Source organism: Parasteatoda tepidariorum, chromosome 2 (genome assembly GCF_043381705.1).
Source record: "Parasteatoda tepidariorum isolate YZ-2023 chromosome 2, CAS_Ptep_4.0, whole genome shotgun sequence".
In the NCBI taxonomy this organism is placed as follows: Eukaryota; Metazoa; Arthropoda; class Arachnida; order Araneae; family Theridiidae; genus Parasteatoda; species Parasteatoda tepidariorum.
The window spans coordinates 35,946,526-35,969,732 of record NC_092205.1 but is presented as its reverse complement, the minus strand read 5'-3'; the positions used below and the strand labels follow the sequence as shown (position 1 = coordinate 35,969,732).

General features: G+C 27.7%; 1 protein-coding gene across 2 annotated transcripts in view; it reads left to right on the top strand.

Annotated features, from left to right (window-relative positions):
• LOC107453741 (reelin) overlaps positions 1–23,207 on the top strand; it is an 86,873-nt gene that overhangs the window by 51,987 nt on the left and 11,679 nt on the right. For both annotated transcript variants that reach the window (XM_071177456.1, XM_043042204.2), the window contains exons 39-60: positions 459–682; positions 2,889–3,109; positions 4,202–4,352; positions 5,688–5,952; positions 7,139–7,280; positions 7,386–7,496; positions 8,349–8,517; positions 9,213–9,353; positions 11,156–11,333; positions 12,643–12,836; positions 14,300–14,630; positions 14,957–15,171; positions 16,492–16,684; positions 17,153–17,328; positions 17,969–18,075; positions 19,856–20,130; positions 20,212–20,337; positions 21,547–21,631; positions 21,715–21,871; positions 22,006–22,175; positions 22,421–22,652; positions 22,729–22,897. In XM_071177456.1, the coding sequence (XP_071033557.1) occupies positions 459–682; positions 2,889–3,109; positions 4,202–4,352; positions 5,688–5,952; positions 7,139–7,280; positions 7,386–7,496; positions 8,349–8,517; positions 9,213–9,353; positions 11,156–11,333; positions 12,643–12,836; positions 14,300–14,630; positions 14,957–15,171; positions 16,492–16,684; positions 17,153–17,328; positions 17,969–18,075; positions 19,856–20,130; positions 20,212–20,337; positions 21,547–21,631; positions 21,715–21,871; positions 22,006–22,175; positions 22,421–22,652; positions 22,729–22,897 (4,032 nt within the window). The remainder of the gene's footprint in view (positions 1–458; positions 683–2,888; positions 3,110–4,201; positions 4,353–5,687; positions 5,953–7,138; positions 7,281–7,385; positions 7,497–8,348; positions 8,518–9,212; positions 9,354–11,155; positions 11,334–12,642; positions 12,837–14,299; positions 14,631–14,956; positions 15,172–16,491; positions 16,685–17,152; positions 17,329–17,968; positions 18,076–19,855; positions 20,131–20,211; positions 20,338–21,546; positions 21,632–21,714; positions 21,872–22,005; positions 22,176–22,420; positions 22,653–22,728; positions 22,898–23,207) is intronic.

Here is a 23,207-nt window from a genome sequence, read left to right as displayed (position 1 = left end):
TATTTGTGAGTGGTAACTTTTATTTGTAAACTAAAAATCTTATTTTTACTGAAAAAATAACTTAATGTTTCACATATGTTGGTAAGTCATTGATCCAACGTAAAGTGAGTTTTTTAAACTTTTTTTTTCCCTGTGATGATCTTCTATTCTCTAAATATTTGAGGACTAAAAATAAGTACTAAAAGTACCAAAAGATTAAAAATCCACTAAACAAGAGAATACTACATTTTGAAGTGTTGCTTAAAAACAGAAGTAAAAAAGTGAAATAGAAAAGCCTATAAGTACCATACAACAGATTTTTAAATTTTTGTTCTCCTGAACAATTTTTATTATTTTTTTTAAACTTCAGTATTTTTCCTCAATCGTGTGAGTTCCATTATGAACTGGTTAAAGTATATTGTAACAATGATCATAATCTTTTTCACTCTTTAATTGAATGCTTCTTTATTACAATTCAGATTAAAGTTGGTTGTGGAATCACACTATCACCAGAAGATCCTGTATATTTGGAGTATTCATCTGATCAAGGAAGGACTTGGGAAATGGTTAAATCTTCATGGCTTCATTATGGCTCTGGTCCTGATGGCATTATACAAGCTGAAACACCATCAATCTATTACAGCAACAGTCATCATGAATGGCAACGAGTAATTGTTCCTCTCACTGGTTTGAAGATATGTGGGTAATTGGAATTGCTGTAATTTTTTTTACTTAAAAACTATATATATTTTTATTTAAGTTTTTTTTTAATGATATTCTGATTGAATATTTAGTTTCTATGCATCTTTTTTTTATTTACCAGTTTCATTCATTATTTTTTTTTAGCGAAAATCTCTTTGTTCAAAGTACTTTAACCTTTGTTTTAATTTTCTCTTTCAAAAAATCTAATTTTTTCTTGGAATTTTTACATGTTTGTCAAGGGATTGACATGTCTTGGGAAATTCACTTTTGGATGAAAATTGTATACTTTAATTGTATACCTAGTGTACCTAATTGTATACCTTAAGGGTGTTTACCAATTAATATAAAAAAGGCACTAGCCAGCCAGTTCCAGAAACTGCACCTGAAAATTTAAGCTCACTTTATAACTTGTTAAGTGTTCACCTTTTTATCTCTTTGTGGCAGGTGGGACACCGGTATCCCTTTTTAATACTTCTGGCACTCTAGTTACAAGTAAAAATATATTTTGGTATTTTTTAATTATAAAAAACTATCTAATAGTTACGAAAATCTGTTAGATTCTTGAAATTATATTTGTTCTAAAATATAAAAAAGTAGTTTTGATTTTTTTTTCCATTCTTATTCAAAAATTTATCAATATTTAATTTTGTAAACTTAATAAAAGTCTATGATGAATTATTGTTTCTCTTAGATCAAAATAACTGAAAATAAGTGCAAATTTGGAAAATTATTGTTTGAAAGTGAACCATGTTTGGAAAATTTTACCTTAAATGCAAAAAGGGACACTGGTGTTCAATGCTATATTTCATTACTAAAAATTATTAAAATGCTAAATAACATATTTTTCACTTATTTTGATTTAAATTCATACAAACTAATGAAAAAAGTATTAAACCTCAAAATATCTGTAAATCTGCATCAAAGGATTAATCACACTGTATGATTAAAGTATCTTATTTACTCTTAGGAGGGGTAAATACACTTAGAGTAAACTGCTAGTATAACAAGTTTTAAAATGAGTTTCCAAAGTCAAGGCTTTCCCTTTTAAGCAAAACAAATCAAAATGCTCCAACACCAATGTACTTTAGTTTTTTTAAATTATTTTGTAACATGATTTATTAAGTTCGTAATAAAAATTAATAATGCAATAGTAAAGGTATAAAATTAAAAACAATTTTTTAAATTTTCAAAATATTTTAAAATTTGTTGCGACCACATTAAAAGGAAGTCAACACAAATATTTGCTATAGAGCTATTGACTTTTTATGATCTATCGTCATTTTATCAAACATATTTGTTCTTTTATTAGCAAAAAGATTAAAATCTAGCTTATTTAAACATTAATTTTTATTAACTTATTAAAAATTGTATTGTATATATTTTCCAAATTTTTAAGGAGAACTGAGATGGTTAAATTAAGCTTCTTTGACACACACAGTTAAAATATTTATTTGACATTACACTTTTGAATGAAAGAAATGTATATAACTGGCTGTATCAGTCTGGTTCAAAGTGTGACTCTAAATTTTATCTACCACAGTGTTGACAAAATGTTCTTACTTATAAAATTATAATAAATATTATAGCTTACTTTTGTCAAACATTTTATTTATATAATTAACTGACGTCATTCCCGCTCCTAAGTTTTCTTTAAAATTCTAGCCTAAAAAGTTAAGCTTTAAAGAGCATATATATCTATTAAATGGTGCTAACTGCTCATTGTCATTGATAAAATAAAATTCTTTGCAAGGTTTGACTATGATTTTTATTAAGATATTTATTTTTTTTTAAAAAATCTTAAATTTTGTCAATTTCTTTGATAATTTTTTGTTTTTTAAAACAGCATTAAATTGATAAAGCTTTAATCTATATTAAATAATTTAATGAAGTTAAACAGCAAATATACTGATTCAATGAAAGTTGTGAGTGGTGATCATAGCTAAAAGTTCTAGGACCCTTAATATCCAACTGAAACAATAATTGTGCACCAAAATTTATAAATTGTATCTTTACTTTCAATCAGTTTAAAAATTTGAGACTTCAGTTTAAAAATTTGATTATTTATAACCCTAATAACTTTCAATAAAGACTATTTTTTTTAAAATATTGAGTAGAATCTGCTTTTTTTTTAAAAAAAAACTTTTATTAGTCTTACATTTGTAGAGATTTTGTGATCTTCTATAATAAGATGGTTTTATGTACTCTAGAAACGTGCGATTCCGATGGACTCAAGGATATCACTCTCTGAGAGACTCTCCATCTTCGTGGGCTATTGATAACATATACATTGGACCTTCTTGTGCTTTACATTGTATGGGACATGGGTTTTGCATTAATGGTGTCATGTGTGAATGTGATGACAACTATTACGGAGATTTTTGTCAAAGTGGACCTCCTAATCCTAGTTTGTTGAAAGATAGATTTGATGGTAATTACTTCTTTCATATACAGACATGTTTAACTGCCAGCTTTATATTTCTTGAATTTATTTGATGAATATTAAATAGCATCATTATCATTATCCACTAAGAGTTGTACTAGTTTTAAAAAAAGTATTTTTGCGAAATGGTCAATCATGACAGGGGATTTTAATTTCTCTCTCTTTGTAGAACTAGCTCTAACAAAAATTAGTTTTATATTAAAAAATTAGCTAGCTAATGTTTTTTTGCTGTTTTTACTTGATGAAAAACAGAGCTTTAATCAAATCATGAGTATAAGTAGAGAGTAGTTTCTTTTTATTTTATATATATATACATATATATTGTTATTATATTGTTAATTTGAGACATATTTTTTTCATGAATTAAATAATTTTTGACAAATGCCTAAATGTAGATGTGGTTTTATTAGACATAAAACAATAAGAAAAAATGCAATAAAAAGGAAAAAGCAATAAAGGAAAAAGTGTAACAATTTTCCAAATACTATTTCGTATTTAATTTGATTTGGAAACTAAATAAAATGTTTCAGTATCAGTTATATGTTGGGAAGTTTCTAATTGCCACAACCATAAAGATTTGAGAAATACCAAGAATTAACCATAATGAAATATATTTTTTACCTGCTCATCTTCACCAGTAATATAAATTAAAATAGATATGAAAACATGCAATACATTATTAACTTATCAGAAAACAATGATACTTTACAATAACTCACAAATAAAAACTTTTAAATTTTTTCATAGTTTAGAAATTTCTTTATCATTATAGAAATTTTAATTTTGTACTCGAATGGATGGTTTTTTAACTATACTGTATCTCATACCTCATACAAAAAAGAAATTGTTTTTTTCTATCTTCATTGCAATGATGTGTTACTCAGTCCTCTAATAACATGTTTAGAGTTTCTTTTTATTTATTCTTCACAAATTATTTTCAATGCAGTCTATTTGTGTAAATGAATTATGATTGCTGAATAATATGTGAACAATGCAGAAAAAAATTATGAAATTGGTGTCTTTAGTATATTGTTTACTTAAAAAAAAACTAATTTCATTTTTTTTTATTTCACTTCACAGAAAATAAAATTGATTCTAAAAACTGGGAGGTTTGGAGTGGATCTGAAATATCTTTGAGCTGTGGCATATTGATCAGTAGTACTAGTTTAGTATTTACTTTCCAAGGAGAAAGAGTCCTCATGTCTAGAGATCTTGACTTGACTTTTGTAGGGTGAGTTAATCTTCTTTTTTACAACCTATATTTTCAAGTTGATTTATTTATTTAAAGGACTAAAAAATAAATTTAATAAACAATTATTTTCATAAATGGGATTTATTATTGTGCATTTCCCCATACCAGAATGTTTAAATTTATCTAAGTGGCTAATTTTTTCTCAATCCATTTTTAAAAGCAAAATAAAGCATGCGTATAAAACCTAAAAAAAGTTATTATAAGCGATGTTTTGCGAAATTTTCAGCCTTTCTAAAAGGTAAGTTTTTGTGTTCATAGAGTCTTTTGAAAATAGTCTTTTAATATGTAATTTAACAAACTTTTTCTAGGTATGAAAAATAGGCCAAACTTTAACCCTGATTTTTGTTTAACTCATTAGTTGCGCTGAGACACTTATGCCGTGTCTCAGTTTTCCATGCATTCTGGCCACAGGAAACATGTGTTGTCTCAGGCAAAGAATATAGAAAAGAGAAGAAGTCAGGCTCTTCAAAAAAGTAACTGACACGGGGAACTGCTCAGTTACTTAGTTGAGGAACTGCTAAACTTATGTAAAAAAAACACTATTTCTGATTTATACTTGATTTTATTTCACAATTACCAGTAATATCGGCAGATAAAACGACTTGGCACAGGGTGCTTTTTTTTCAATATTGTGGAAGCTAATATGTTAATACTAGTTTTATGTAGTTTCTGTTTTGTAATGTGTATTTTGCCCTTTTAAAATGAAAATATAACCAATTTTTACTCTTCATGACGATGAAAATGGTAATGAAAAGTATTATGTAAGAAGTCTAAAAAGGAGTATGTTTTGAGTTTGATAATAAAGCTATATTGCAATGGTTGCGAAATGATAAACTCAAAATAACCTATTATAGTTCTTCTTAAATAAATTTTAGTATGAAAAAAACCTAACATGTATGATAAGTAAGTATGAAAGAAGTGATATCAAAATTATCTTTATATGGTTGCTAGTAGCTAGGGGTTGTTAATAAAAGAAACAACTAATTTTTATAAGCTTACGGTGTGTAGAAAGTGTTTAAAATTTTATTGGATTTTTAAAAGACTCTTGTTAGCGATTACAAAATTACTTATATATATTTTAAATTTGTGCTTTTAATTTAACACGCAAGCATTTATAATTATGAATTGATTTAAAGACACAAAATGTTACAAAGAATGAAGATATAAAGTGCTGAGCCGAAATTATTAATTTTAATTTTTGATCCTCCTATTTAGTTAAATTTTAACCATTATTTGCCATTTAATATGTAACATTCATTAACGCAAATTTGGAATACGTTCACCAAATGATGAAAGTTTGAAAATTGTTTCCAGCTCTATACAATTTTACTTGAGACTTGGTTGCAAATCATCTATTCCATCAGCAGAGGAACAGCCAGTTCTTTTACAATATTCCATTGATGGTGGTTCAACGTGGAACATGTTGGAGCAATTTAGTTTTGGTGAAAGTGCTCGAGTATCTCATCCCTCATATATTGCGATTGAACTTCCCCACCATGCTCGCACAAATGCAACTAAGTTAAGATGGTGGCAACCATCTTTTGATGGATCATTTTCAGAAGAGTGGGCTTTGGATCAGGTAATATTTATTTAGTTTCATTTTTATATTTGATATTTTAAAGATATGATTTAAAATGAGATTATGACAAATATTTTACATTTTAAGTGAATATTCTTTAAAAACAATTTTCAGCTTTAGGTAGTCCAAGACTAATAAATAATAATAGGTATTTAAATAAATGCCTCACAACAATTACAAAATTATCATACTTCTGATGTTTATATTGTATACATTACTTATACATATATATATATATATTATTCCATCATGCATCTACTTATAAAGCTAAATATTTTTACAGTTACAATAATGTGATAAATCATTAATTCTCGATAAAATTTTTTACTATTAACAAAATTTTAAATTTTATTTGAAATATATTGAACTTTATTTAAATTTATAGTTAAAGAATCATATGAGGCAGTATAAAATAGAATTTAAATTAGCAGCATTTTAAAATAATTTTGTAAAAAGAGATATTTCTAATTTTCAATGTTTGGTTTACTTCTTTATTGTTTTACTATTTACATCTCAAACTATTTATTGAATAACCTATTTTGAATGCTTCAGATTCCTATAACTCTTAAGAAAACATTGAAATGAAAATATTAGTGGAGTACATGAATATTTTAAAGCATGTAGTTTTAATTTTAAAATTAATTATTATTCTGCGTAGAAGTAAAGAAGAAGTATATACTTAATTTAAAAAGTCTTTTAGCATTCAAAAAGCTATTCTATGTATTTATTTATTGTGGACGTAAGAAGAAAGTTGACAGTTAGTCTGATAATAGCAAGTGAATGAATATTGTGTTATTTTCTTCTACTTTTCAGGTCTCTTGCCATAACAACAGAACATAACAATTTGTACAATTTTTCTAAATTAAATTTTTTTGCCACTAATCAATGCTTTGGAGGATTTTATGTGCAACTTGCTAGTGGTGCTGTTTCAATAAAGTTTAATTTAAATACCAAATATATTTCTCATTTCTTATTAAATTTGAAAATTTTTTTCAGGACAACATTTTGGAAAATAATGAGTTTAGTCTAAGTAAAATTTCACATGCTGCTGAACATTCAGTACATGTTTACATGTTAAATCTGTAAATATAATTTTTCATGTTATATAATTAGCTTTAAAATTTAAAATAAAGGTAGACTTGTTGAATTATGCCCAAACTAATAAAAGGATTATAAATGTTTCCAGGTGTTTATCGGAGGAGATGCCAATGGAGTTTCGACATTGAATGATGACTTTAGCAGCACGAAAGAAGCTAATTGGGTTCTTAACCCAGGAGCAAAGCTTGAACCTACGTGTGGAAGTAAAAATAATTTTCTGCATTTCAAAGGTAAATTTTGTTTCTACTATTGAAATCTAACTTTTGTTTTGTTTAATTCATTTTTAAAGTGAAATAAGTATTATTTTGTAATACTTATTTGTATGAATTATATAGGGGCAGATGATAGAAGATATGCTGTTACAACAGATGTGGTTGTTAGTGAAAATACTTACATTCAATTTGAGCTTGTGATGGGTTGTAAATCAAATTCAGCAACTTGCTATGGTAATAAATTATTTTGCATTTTTCATTATTTCTTTATTTTACTTCTATCTCTAATATCAGAAATACTTAAAAGATAATCAACATAAGAAAAAGCATAATACAAATGTTATAAGTCAGTAAAGTGCTTCATTACTGTCACTGAAAATCACAATTTTGTTTTCTTGTTGAATAATTAATTTTATAGTTGAGTTGTTTCTATAATTAAGTACCATTTTTTGTCTGATTGAATAGCAATTTTTTCTTGAAGGTTTTGGAACATTGCAATAATTTCCTTCATAACTTAAGTATTAGTAGGCATTTTCAAGAACAAAAAAAAATTCTATAAATAATAAATTGTTAAAAGGGAAATGGAAGCTCGATAACTGAAAGATAGTGCTTTGTGACCGACCACAGGCCACAGATGTAGGGTTCTATCCTCTGACCAAGCATGGGTGATTAAGCCTCTCATCCTTTTAGTAAGTCAATGAAACGAGTGCCAAGCTTGCTTATAGACTTAACACTGGAGGTTCTGTGTTCGGCTGACCACCCAACTGGAACATCTGCTCCTGCATCCCAAAGCCCTAGGTCAAGAAAACTTGGATGTGCACTGTAGGCTTTGGCCCTCCATAGGTTGTTGTGCACTGAGTATAGTTTAGTTTGAAAGGGAAATAAAGATGTAGTCTGAAGCTCTAAACCTAAAATGTTTTTTCTTCTCATTATTTTCCTGAAACAAAAAATTCTGCTTTGTCAGATTTCATAATTCTCTTTACAATAAAATATTGAAACGTTAGTTACACTTATATAAGCATCGTTGAATTTATTCTACACTAAATTTATTGACGATAAATTTTTTATGTAGTTATTTTTTTGTAGAAATCTTACTGGAATACAGTATTGATATGGGAAAAACATGGGATCTCGTTCAGCGAGATTGCTTGCCAATGAATGTGGATTGTGCTGATTACTTTGAGGGCAGTATCTATCATTCAGATATGTATGACGATATTACTCGCATATCTCTTCCTCTACCTTACTATACAAGGTAATTGTATTCCTTTTTATTTATTCTCCAATTGTTTTCCTTATTTTATAAATTATGTTTAAATTTTTTTTTATATATTTATACATAAAGTATTTTTATTTTAAGGAACAAATTGCACTATTTGTATCCTAACATTATTATTTTATAAAAGTAAAAATTGTCCATAAATTTCATGAATTATGTATTAAGTTTTTTTTTGTTTCATATGTGAAGTACATATTATTTTAAGAATCAAATTGGACTTCTAATATTTAAACATAAATATTTTTTATGAAAGTAAAATGTGCTTATTTTAGTTCAAAAAATTCTAAATGTTAGCTGAAACTTTTAAATGCTATGTTATTCTAAATGTAAAAATTTCTCTAAGTTATTGTGAATAATAAATACCATTATAGAATATTTGCTAAATTCTTCTATATTATGGTAAAATTTTATTTTAATGTTCTCTGTGTAAAATTTGGTTTCTAAAAGCACATGCTTTTTTAAGTTGTCTCTTTTGTTTTATTTATCATCTTATTTTATAAAATTGTGTATAAGGAAAAAAAAAGCCCTAATAATTTTTTTGGAGGAGATATGATTGAAATTTATTTATTTTTTAGAATCGTTAGTTATATGTATAAACTATAATATAGCATGTATAAACTATATATCCCATTAAACATTTGAAATATAATTTGTATGTATATTTTATATAGGACACAGACTACTAGATTCCGATGGATACAACCACTTGGATTTAAATCCTCACAAACTTGGGCCCTGGGTCACTTATATGTTGGTGAAGAATGTGAGAATATGTGCTCGGGTCATGGAAAATGTAGCTCTGGTATTTGCAAGTATGATCCAAAATGTGAACCTCTCACTCATTGTTATTCAGATACTGAAACATCTACTTGTTTAAGCTGTTCTCTGCATTTTTCTGTTGTCAATCACATGTTAGCTTAGTAATTTTCTGCTTAATAATTTTCAGTATTTGAATACTGTTACACTATTAATTATGACCATCATTTTAAAGGAAAACACCCTAATAAGGGAAATTTGTCATTCATTTTTGCAATAATGAATTCCCTTTTGACTAATAGTTGATGTAGCTAACTCATGATGTGCTTACAATTGTGGTTTAGCTATCTGCTGTAGTTTAGCTATTAGCTATCAAGATTCAAAGTATCCTGAGTTATATGTGTCTCCCACATCACCTATTAATCAACTGCCGAGTTGAATGCTAACTGTTTCTGCTTCTTAAATAGTGTAATTAGATTGCAATTTACAGTGTTTATGTTCAAGTTTCCATATAATGTTTTAGTTGTTTTTGTTTCATTCAGTATCAGCTGAAGTTTCTTTTTTATTTTTGTAAATTAGTTTAGAAATGAAGATATTATTAGGTTAAGATTTGAGTAAATTGTAAAAGATCAGTGAAGGAAAAGATTATTGCAAATTTTAACAAGCCTCTTTATAAACATGTCAGATTTGTTTGTACTGTTAAAAGTATGAAATAATGTACTTGTTAAAAATTGATCATGTTTTTTTTAAAAAAAAATTCATAAATCTATGGAAAAGAGATCGGTCAGTGTTTTCCCAGATTTAAATTATATTAATTTGAACCATTATCCCTTAATTTTGCTGAAATCTGCTTTACTGCAATTTACTTTTAAGGAACTACATTTAACATTAGTTTAATTAAGAAACGAGGTTTTAATGCAACAATTTTTTGAATCTGATAAGAACAAATTTTCATGGGTCTGCCAATGTATGGAATGAGAATGCCCTTGTATCTAAGCTTCAATAAAAATTACACGTGTTGCTTCAGATTAGCGACTTTTTTCTTGATAAGTTTAGCAGCAGTTGTCTGTGACATACTTTTCTGAAAATCTTGCAATCAAAATAACTTTTGTAATTAGGTGTCTCCTTAATGATTTATGAAAAAGGAAATGTATTTTCTCTGTAATTTTCGAAGTAACGATGTATTCGAGCATATTTTCTGTATATTTTTTAAACACTTAACACAATTTCAAATATTTGATAATTTTATAGCACTTCTTCAATTAAATATTTGTAGTTGAAAAATGCATGAAAAGAAGGTTGAAGGAACAAATTCATTAAAAAAGTTATGAAATAACAACATTTGAAATGTTTTGCTTATTTAGTTTGACTAATTTCAAGGGAGAATTGATGTCAATTCTTTCAAATTTATCAGGCTGTTTAAAGTGTAACTACTTATAAAATATTTTAGTAATCTCCAAAATATCTTATTTTAAATGAATAACTGTATGTTTTACCCCAATTGTTTTATATTACTCAATCTCATTCGTTTGTTTTTGTGTTTCAAATTGATTCTTGTTGACTTATGTTTTAAACTGCAAGAAAGTCTTAACACAGTTTTAAAATTTTCTGTTGATCTTCTTTATAATTTTTATTCATTCACTTAATAAATGTTATTATAATTATATATAAAAATGAGAGTTTTGTATGAGAATGCAAGCTTGAGAGAAGTATTTTTTTTTATTTAACAAGTAATGAATTTTCCCCTCTGTCGAAGGGCATTAGTAAATGACGTAGTTTTGAAATTGAAGAATTATTTATCTTTATTACAGCAATTATGACAAACTTATTAAGGAATCAATTTTTTTCCTCATTAAAGGTGTGATGATGGTTGGACTGGTGGTGATTGTGGAGAATGTAAATCTTCATTGCCAACAGGATTAAGAGATACATTCCAAACAGAGCCTTCCTCTAGTAAATACTCTTTAGTTGTTGGAGGGATGTTATCTGAACTATGTGGACCTGTAGCATCTGGCTCTTCTTTGCACTTTTATGGAGTAGGTTATTTTATTTATTTTCTTGCCCTATCAAAACAGTTTTCAGCAATATATTTATAAACTTGTTTCCTTGTTATCAGGTTGCTATATATGAAATGTTGGATTCTAAAGCAACTTTGTTAATCTTTTTTGAAGTTATACTTCTTATGCGACTTCCAACAAGGTTGCGTTGAATGTTTAACACTACATTTTTATTGGCCGGGAAATCATGTGGTAGGATCCAGTTTTCCCTCATTCATTTCCGTATTGTTTTGGTTCTCACTAGCATAAAAGTCATAAAAGTATTGTTTTTCTGTAAATATTTTTTTAGTTTGATTTGATACACATATAATTTAATAGGATAGTATTTTTTATTTTCAAATTTAGTGGATAACAATTGTAAAAAATGAGTGAAAACAATCCCACGGACAATGCGATGGATTTAAGGTTATGTTAAGGTGCGTCTCTTGTGAATATCAATTGATTGTTAGGTTTTCTGTTTTGAAATTACATTACGACGCATTCACATACATTATTAATACAAATACATTTTCAATGGCGAGACTAAGGCTCCTATACTATCAGAGCTGACCTATCAAGCAATATTGGAGCAAACAAGTTCCCAAGTTAACTGTTAACGTTATGTTAGTATTGTGCTTTTGTAAGCTCTTTGCTCCAAAAATAGATGATGAGTCAGCCTGTCTAATTCAGGGGCTCTAGGCGAGAGGATAAGCACTTCCACTGGTTCAAGTGGTCCACGAGGGAAAAATGCACAATATTACCGTTATTACAGAGCAGGGAAGCGAGCGAAGCAGGAAAAAGAGTCATTGAATAGAACTAGTGATCCTTCTACGACTGCTGATTCTTCTACAATTAACGCGGCAGGTTACGAAGTTTAACTTCTTTCGCACCGAGGGACTCCACACACTATTTTTTTTATATATAATTATAAATTGATAATTTCAGGTCTATAATTTTAAGTAATTACTGTAGCAATACATTTTTAACAGTAAGCTTTTATTCTTTTCCTAATTCTCTGATAATTTCTTGAATGGGCAAATTTGTTGAATGCCAATATAATATTTTTTTGAATTAGACCATGATGAAAATAGGTTAGCTCTGATGCATAGCAAACTGTAAGACCTTAGTTAAATAATTAAGGGAGGTTAATTATTTTAACTAAAGTGTTTTTTTTAGGCATACATGTCTTTCAGAAGCCAACTTTTTAGTTATTAATGTCAATAAATGTGTAATTCTTATTATGCATTTCTATAACTGTTAGCAATTATACTTTTATGAATATGTTCTTGCACAAATATTCTTTTTACAGAGTTGCAGTCGTCAGTTAGTAACTAAAGATCTGAATCTAAAATCAGCCACTATCATTACTTTTTATTTCCGATATGGTTGTATATCACCACCTACTTCTAGCAACAACACTGTTTTTCTGCAATATTCATTAAATGGTGGTATAACATGGAAATCATTAAAAGAGTTGTATTTTAAGAGCTACATTTATCCCAGGTAATATTGTTTTACAGCATTATTTTAAAAACAGTATAAATTAGTTACTTGTTCCTAAAATCAGTTTAAAATGTAATCAGATTTTAAAATTATTAGCTCTTTAAAAGCTTATTTTTTATCATAGTTTTCTTATATTTGAAGATAAGTATGAATAATTATTCTAAGGATTTTGTTCTTCAAAAATTTTCAATACTGAATTAGATTCAATACTGTATTATAAGATTTTTTAGTTAAGACAAGTTTAAATATTTGGAGGGAAAATTGGTTTTTCATTAGGAAAAACACTGGATTAAGAAATATCTTAGGGATCTGGTGAAAAATGTATGCTATTCTAACTTTTAATAATCATTATAAAATGATTTACAATTGGAAAAACTATGTGAAAAATTTGATGTCAGATTCTAGAATTTAAATTTTATAGTTTTCAGTTTGAAAACTTTTTTTTTCAAATTAAGTGCTTTTATTTTTGATAGAAATCTGTTTTATCTATTTTAAATAATTGATATTGAAAATTGTATTAATTTATATTGCTATTATTTATGCCATATTTTTATTATTTATACATTGTTGTTAAACATTATAAACCAGTCCTTCTGATTTTGCCCAACTTTTGATAACTTTTCATAAGTTTTTTCATTCATGAAATTATATGATGAAACAGTTGTAAAATAAAAAACCATAACAAAATCTTTAATATAAATATATAGAACTGCCAATAGGAAATAAAAAAGAAATTTCATTTTAATTGAAAATGTAAAAATGAGGATGAATATGAAAATTATTTTATTTGATTCTGAACTTAAAATTTTAGTTCAGTTTTTAACCTGCTAACCAGGCTAAAATTTTTGTTTGCCTCGATTTTCATGAAAAATATTAACTATTTTTAAAATGTTAACAGTTGTAGGGAAAAGAACACTTTGGTGACTAAAACTGTAAAAGAATGTAGGAACTGAAAAAGGGTAACTAATTTATTGCAAAGTAATAATATTAACTTAAAATTTTGTTACCATAAGGTCTTAATGGCTTCAGTATCATCCACATAATTGAAGTGAAAGCCGTTGAAATAAGAAGTTAACATATTAAAAATGTTCCCTGTACTTTTAACGCTTCATATTTGTATACCACTGTCTTTTGGCACAAAAATACCATCTGTCAGCCCTTGTGTCACTTTGTAACTTTCAGCCTCTGTTATTTTCAAGTTTTACTCAGTTATTCTAGAGTAAAACATTGCTGTCCTCAAGTCAAATTCTGTTTTTCTTGAGTAAAAGTCTGTTACTTATTCACCAGCGCTAAATATTTGGTCCCCAAAAAGGAGCTGGTAAGTAGAAATTTTGCACCCTGAATTAGGAAGTTATTTTAATTTTAAAAGAAAGGTTATTTTTATGGGTAATAAAAAATATATTGCAAAAGTACTTAATAACTTCAAGCTTTATTTGTTTTAAAAATAATAATTTTATTTTTAGCTATGTTGTTGTACCTTTAAATGAAGAAGCAAGAGGAAGTGTTGTCCGTATTCGCTGGTGGCAACCTCATCATGGTGGTAGAGCACAACATGACTGGGCTGTTGATAACATATTTATTGGAGGAGAGTTGCAGGCACCAGAAAAATATCTTTCACTGGAAGAGGGACATTTTTTGGTTGAGAGTGAGTGGCTGACTGCCACTCATATTGCTAACGAAAAATACTGCCATAGTAATCACAAAGTGGCTGTTGGGAAATCCATAAGCAATGAAAATGCCATCATGGAGACTATTGATATTCACGTGAAAAAACATTATGTACTGGAATTTATGGTAAGTGGTATTGGAGATATTGTTTTGTGTACTTAAGTTTTTGTTTTAATCACTATTTCAAATTTAAATGTATGCTAATTTGAAAAGATACCATAGTAGCTGAGCTCTGTTGATATGGTACAAAATTTTTGTATTTGTGTTGAAATGTCCTGTAAGAATTTTTACATTGAAAATTTAACTATTAGTAAAAATAAATATATTTATTTTTTAATTAAAATAATTTTTTATCATATTAAATTTTAGCTTATTTTATATTTATGCTATTGTTATATTGTTGTTTAGCTGTTTCAGTTTAATTGAATGTGAGAATGTCATTTCTAATCTAGCTCTCCGTTGGTTGTAATGAGAGTTGGGAAGATCCAGGTGTACCTGTTAAACTAGAATATTCTGTTGATTTTGGTGAAACTTGGCAAGAAATGAGTAAAAAATGTCTTCCAATGGAACTTTCCTGCCCTGGCGTGGCTCAATATCCATCCATATACTTTGCACCAGTTCCTTGGCAACGTTTTATTTTTCCATTGAATGGAGATATTATCTCTAAGTAAGTTCTTTAAGGTACTTAAAGTTTTTAATTTGATGATCTGAATTGCTAACTTTTCCATTAAAAATGTTTCATGTTTCATAAAAGTTAGTGAGATGAAAATTAATGAGAGTTTATTATGTTAATTACAATAAGCTTATTGATATTATAACATTTAGTTGTGTCAGAAATAATATTAGTTCTCATAGAATTCCTTTTTGACAAATTCAAATAATTTAAAAGATGCAATATGAACCATATACTTTGCTGTAAACTTTTCCCTTCAGTTATCAGAATTTTTACCCGCTTTTGCAATACGTATGCATCATTGTTCAAGAATCAAGTATATATTTAACTCTTTCATGTTTTTTCAAATAAAATTCCTCTGTCTGACCTGCATAGCTTCTCAGATTTCTGAAATTCAATTTGAGAAAAACAGTATAAAATCAATGCCTTTACAAGAATTTATTCATTTAAGGGGCTGTTAAGGATAAGACTGTCAAGCTATTGCTACATTGCTTCTCAATAATGTTTTTTGAACGTGCGTTACTGTATAATTGTAAAAAAATAACGTTCTTTACAAGAATACTGACATTGATATTGACATTTACAAGAACATTGAGATTGTTTTATGAGACTTGAAATTTGATTCCCATATATTAGCAATGATATAAAATTTCAATTTCTTTTCTTAGTTAATATATTGCTTCATTAATTTTAAGATAGGACACATTTGTGCTTGACAACAACTACTAGTTTTTTCTATGCTTGAAGAGAGTTGCCTCTTTTCAATAAAATCTGGTTTCTTCTCTCTTTGTTCAAAAGGAAGATCATTTAATACAATTATTTTTCAGAGTAAAAGTAAAGCATTCACCCTGCTGTGGGCCAGGGAGGTCATGGTGGTTAAGGTTCCACAATTTTGAGACTGATAACATGATTGCGGCATTGTGGTCAGCACTGTGCACTGGCCACCTTTATTTACCAGGCAAGCTGGTACCCATCAATCTAAAGCTAGGTGGCTTTAAGGTGTCACTGGGGCTATCGAACCCCAGTTCTTCAAAATGACAATTCTGTGCTTTAACCACTGAGAAATTGTGGCTCTTTTTCCCAGATTATTAGTGTTTATACATCATTTGAACTGTCAAAATTCTTCTTTGATTTAACTGTGACGTATTGGTGTAAAAAATTGTTAATGTAAACAAGCTATTCCATGAATACGATCAAAAAATAGTAATTTAATTAATGCTTTAGAAACTTTTGATTTAAAATTTTCTTGAAATTAAATTTTTTTACAAAACCTATTTTGCATTCAACTTTATTTGTGTTATATTTTCTTCAAAGGTGGACTCGATTTCGGTGGATGCAAGTAGCTACCCAAGATGCAATACCTTCTCATATGTGGGCAATCAAGGATGTTTATATTGGCCCACAATGTCCCCATCATTGTCATGGTCATGGATCTTGTGTTGAACTAAAATGTAAATGTGACAAGGGATACCTGGGAGATATTTGTTCCAAAACAGAAGATAGACCTGTAAGTATATATTCATATACAATGTTGTTAAACTATATATTTATAATATGTTTTTATTGGAAAGGGTCAAGAATCTGATGATAATGCATTAGTATCTCCTGACAGTTATGCATTTTATATGTATGTTCTATACATTTTATATGTCTGTTCCTTACATTTATTAATTGCAATATATTATTTATTAATTGCAATATCTGATGATATGATAATGCATTAGTATCTCCTGACAGTTATGCATTTTATGTGTGTGTTCTATACATTTTATATGTCCTTACATTTATTAATTGCACTATAATTTGTCTTATTGTTTACTTGAAATTATATTTAAATAATCTTTTAAAAAATCTTTTTATTTCTTACTGAATTTGCTTTAAGAATTTAGTTCTTTATTAATATTTTATTTATTATTCAGGAAATTTTTTTTATATCATAGCATTGTTTATTGTAGCATTATTTCTTAACTTTTAGGTATTTTTGAAAGAAAGTTTCGATGGTAAAGATTTCGATCCAACCTTCTGGAAGTATGTAGTTGGTGGTAAAATTGGTCTTCCTTGTTCAGTTTTGGTTGAAGACTTTGCTGCAGTTTTCAGTGGTCCTGGACCTCGAGTTTTGGAGACAGTTGATTTAGATTTGAGAGATGCTAAGTATATCCCATGATTTTATATTTTATTTCAAAAATCTGGAAATTATCTCGATCCATGTTTCTAATATTTTATTATTTAATTTATACAAATAAATTGTCAGTTTATTTATCTTTAGACCTGGAATTTCAGATGAGAATAATATATTTTCTGTTCAGAATGATAATATTTAGTTTAAAAAAATACTGCTATGAAAATTATGTATTACTACATTTTTATAATATCTAGTCATTTACATTTCTTTAAATTAAGATACTCATAAAATAATACTCATAAGTTTAATAAGATTTGTTCACTGAAAGGAATTATTCATGTATAAATGCATAAAATTAAAGTTTTTGATACGTTATCTTCTCAATGGCTTCCTGTTATTTAATTTCACTGTCAAGAGTTTGTATAAAAATTAGAATTTTATTATTTAAAATAATCATTTTTAATGTTCTGAGCTAGTATTAGTTTCTTGTCATTTTACCTGATTCGATTTCTGTACAACTGGTTATTTGTGTTATTGAATTAGACAAAAGTGTATGTAGGAAGAAAATCACATATTTACGCATTACATTTTAGTTTAATATGATTATCCTTTAAAAGATTTTTTTATTTTATTTAACAAACATGTAGTATTCATGTATTTATTTTACAGGTTCATCCAGTTTGTTGCACAAATTGGAGGATATGGGGATAATTTAGCTTGTATTGGAGCAACTTCACGTAATCATAATGCATATCTTCAGTATTCAAAGAATGGAGGTTAGTATGATCATCTTACATCTTATTTAAGCCAACAAGGCTAATACTATGCAAATAAGGAATTTAAAAAAAGTCATTACTTATAGCTCAGTTTTTTAATGTATTAGACTTCAATATTCACAAATGAACAATTTTCTACAAAAAGTACACTTTAAAAGAAACTTTTGCTGACATTTTAAAAATATTTTTATCAATTGAAAGACAGTTTTGGAAAGGAGATATTTCTTGTAATTATTATTCTAAAGATAAGTAGTAACTGCACATAGACTATATTTGATTGCCATCTATCTATATCTTTCATAGCTGTAGACCACTTGACTGTTACCTCTATAGTGGCTACATTAATGAATTATCACTATTTTTAATAAGTGGGCTAGGTTTACCATAAAAGCAAATGCCTAATGTTATAAAGTTTTTAATAACAATGTATAATATGTAAAAGTTACGTTTCAACTATGTAAATAGATAAAAAAAAAGTTTAAGCAAATTATTATGTAAGTGTGTATAGTGCACAAAAGAAACGAATCACCCTGAATTTTTTCTTCTTTTTTTGATCTAATGTTCATGTTCATAATGTTATGACTTTCATGTTCTAGGTTCCAAATTTAATCGTTTACAAGGTTAACGCAAATATGCTAATTAATTTGTGTGCACGATATTTTAATTAACGAAATCAGACACAAAAATTTACATTCTTTAAAGAAAAACGTTCTTTTTTTTAAAAGAAACTTGGATTCTTTACCCTCTAAATATAGGAGGTAGCTGCAATCTGAGAAATAGGGTCCCAACAGATTGGTCAAGAAAGGGGACCAAAGTTGGTCCCCTTTCAGCAAACAATCTTGCTATATCTCGATAATTTTTTTAAGTAGTTGGAAAAATTTTACACACAATTATAAAATTTATTATTTCAAAGATAACTCCATGCAAAAAATAATTTTTAATAAATATTATTTATCTTGTTCAATTATAAAGTACACAATATTTTATATCATTTTAAAGACTGTAATTTTAAATGGCAAAATACAATGTTTCAGCAAAATCTGTTATAAAATTTATTATTTCAAAGATAACTCCATGCAAAAAATAATTTTTAATAATTATTATTTATCTTATTGAATTATAAAGTACACAATATTTTATATCATTTTAAAAAATGTAATTCTAAATGGCAAAATACAATGTTTAAGCGAAATCTGTTGAATAGTTCCTGAGAAATCGAATTTTGAATATACAGCTTTTTTAAATTTGTAATTATTGAATTTAATTTTACCCTATAAAATTACAATCTTTAAAATGATGCAAGAAATTTGATGCATTAAAATTTGAATTTTTTCGATTATTACTAAATTAACTAATAGTAAATAATTATAAAAAAATTATCTTTGGATAAACGAATTTTATAACTATATTTAAAAAATTTCCAATGTACTTTGAAAAGTTCTTGTAATATAGTGAAATACACAAAAAGTAAAATTAGCATTAAAGGGTCCAAACTTTAGACTGCTCTCCTTTCAAAATTATGGGGACCATATTTGAGGATAAGGAATCCAAATCCATTGAAAAGAAGTTATGTTTATTCAGAGAAGGTAAGTTTTTACCTCTGATTTCGTAACTTAAAATATCGTCTGTCGAAACTAATTAGCATATTTGAGGTCATTCCCCAAGAACCATTAGGTTTGAGAGCTAGTACATGAAAAACTGATCATTAGTTTAAAAGTTATTTAGAGTGATTCTTTTTTTTTCCTTGCACATTGTATATTTCTACCTTGTTGTTTTGCAGGCATTAGATGGTATCTATTACATGAACTAGACTATTCTATTTATGCACAACCACATCATGATCACATACTCATTCCTGAAGATGCTAGAACAGCATCTACTCGCATTCGATGGTGGCAACCTTCTGGTTTTGTGGGAGAAGAACTTCTACCAGCACTCTCATTGGATGATATTTACATAGGTGGATCAGAAATTAATGCTTTTGAACTTTTTGACGATTTTGAAGACGTTAACGGACCCGAACCAACAAACTGGTGGTTTAGTCCTTACTCTAAAGTGAGGCAATTTTTCAAATATAAATTATGAAAATTTTTGTTCCAAAATTTGCTTCAAGCTGAAAAAGGATTTTTTTTAAAGGTGGAAAATGTTTATTGCTCTCGTCCCAGTCCTGCTCTTACGTGGAAAAAAGACTCTGACATTGAAGAGAGAGGAATTGTAGCAAGGGAGATGATTGTAGAAAACGAGTTTATGATTCAGTTTAAGGTAAATTTCAGGTGTTTTGGCAGAAACTTTTATCAATATCATGATGCATCCTGGTGATATGTATCTTTATGTGATGTATCTTTAGTCATGCATCTTTAGATGACATGCTTTTATAAGCATGTTGATGGCTTTGATAACTGATATTATGATAATTTTTATGAATAACGTTCTGTTGATGTGTTTTTATAATAATTTATGAAAAACAAAGGTAGAAAAGAGCTATTGTTACTTATAATGCAAAACTGCTTTATTCATCAATGTAGACACGATTTTGATGTAAATATATTTTAATTGTCCATGTTTTAATGTTGTACAATTTTTAATGGAAGTTGTGCAATTTTTTAATGGGTTCATGTTCTAATGTTGTACAATATTTTAATGAGTTCATTTTATTTTATTGTTTATGTAAATTCTATTTACTAACGCTTTATACTACGATTACCTACAAAATAACACCATGTTTTTAAACTATCTTTCTAACTTTAACACATTGTAACCCCTATACCGTAGCAAAGTAAAGTTATTGTATGGTGAAAAAAATTCCTTTTTTTTTTTGCATACTATTTGCTTGTAAGACTCATTATACTCATGTGTAACTGTTCAATTATATTATTTTAAGCTTCAATGTTTTGTACAAATTTAAAACAATCATAAAAATCTATAAAAATGGTTAAATCTATGTCAATCCAAATTTGTACATTTTAAAAACTGAAGTTACTAATTTTTTTAGATGACAGTTTTACACAATTTTTTTCTTCTTTTTGATTTGTTTATAAGAACCTAGTTTTTTGTTGCATTATATAATTTTTTTAATATGAAAAGCTGTTGTTTGTATGAACGTAACTGTTTCTAAATTTTTTTATTTTCTGTTCATCACTTCATTCCCTATCCCAAATTAAGAGAAATATTTTGTCAATGAGACAACTTAATTTGCTTTTCAAATAGTAAATAAAAAAATATTTATAACTTTTCTACATATTATCAGTTACTTCAGAAATTTTTTTTTAACATAATTTGAGCTTTAATCATTTATTTATTTGCTTATACAACTCATAATCGCTCTAGACTTTTGCATTGTAATTTTTATTTTTTCATTTTGGGAACTTAAGTTGAAAACTTATTGTCCTTCATGTTAAAAGATGTCTGTATAGTGAGGTTCCTAATATTAAATAAATAAAATTTAACATATTTATTCATTTCTAACCTTAGATAGCTGTTGGATGTGGTGAATATACAGACAATTGCTTGACTAATAATAGTATACGATTAGAATATTCTAAAGAGCCTGGATCTGGTATGTTTAAAATTAATAATTCTAAATGAAATCTTTAATGTTTTGAAACTAATTTTCTTTTAAAATAAACATTCGATTAACAGGTAACTGGGAATTGGTGAACAGAGCTTGTTTTCCAAGTAGTACCATTGATTCAGAATGTGCACCTAATGAATTCCATTCTTCTTCAATCTATTCAACTAACACTCACAAGAAATGGACTCTTGTAATGCTGTACTTGCCTGAGAAAACCTTTTCTAGGTAAGGCAAATTTAATTATAGGATTTGATTTTTCTTTTACATTTCATTAAATATTTCATTCTATATTTGGCCCAAAGGCCTAGATTGCGCCAAGATTTAAATGTTTAATAGTCGCCTGTTTTCTTTCCACCTAGTACCACTCAATTCCGATGGATACAAGATACACCCACAAATATTCCCAAACCTCGAAATCTTCCTGCATGGGCTATAGATGATGTTTACATTGGAGAAGCTTGTCCTTCACTTTGTCATGGAAAAGGAGTTTGCATCAAAGGAAAATGTCACTGTGATCTTGGATATTCAGGTAAGTTTTAAACTTCAAGCTATTTGAACTGATAAATATATTATAAATTAGATTTTATTGTAAATTAGAAAACTTACTTTATTATACGTGATTTTATTATAAATACTATAATAATATACTATTATATTACTATAATAAACTATTTTAATACTGTAATAAACGTTACTTTATTATAAATTTCTTTATTGTAGAATATTACTGTATTATAAATTAGAAAAAAAATTATTTTATACTTTTTATTGCAGGCAATGATTGCAAACCATCAAGAACACTTACTGCTGCTCGGATTCTACCGACCACGTTTCTGGATTCTTTTGAAAATGGTCTTTCTGCTGACCTCTGGGAATTGGTAAAAGGCGGATGGATTAATCAGGAATGTGGTTCCCTAGCTCCCCATGGTGGTGGCAAGCACATGTATATGGGTGAATGTGGAAAACGAGAAATAGTCACCAAGGAGCTTGATGCCTCTACTGCCAGGTATATATTGCATTGTGATGCTTCTTCATTTTCAAGATAAAATTGTGTTGGATATTAAATCTAATAATTTATTTAGCAAACTGATGTTTGTACTGCGTATTGGAACAGAGGAAGGTTTCTCACAATGCCATGTAAACTTGCAACATCCTCTCTCATCAGACAAGTCTGTGATTCTCCAATATAGTATTAATGATGGTATTTCGTGGGAATTTATTGCGCTTCATTCGGCTATGGATTTCAAAAAGGTATTTCTTTCTAGATATTAACTATATCAGTGATTTGTGATTTCATTTATTTTTTACATTGTTTCATGTGAACAAATAAAAATTCACCGTCGGAAAAAATAATCTATTATTTCTATAAAATTATTTGTGCTGAGGTAAATGAATTTTGGTGAAGATACTAATCCCACAATCCTAAAAATTTAAAAAAATTTTTTACTTTGTCCTTTTGGAAAAAACACATGAAAAGCAAATTTTTCTCATATCTTTAGCACTATGAATTGTTAAATATGCATTGCAGACACTTTTTGTTTAATTTTGTTTAATTATTTTG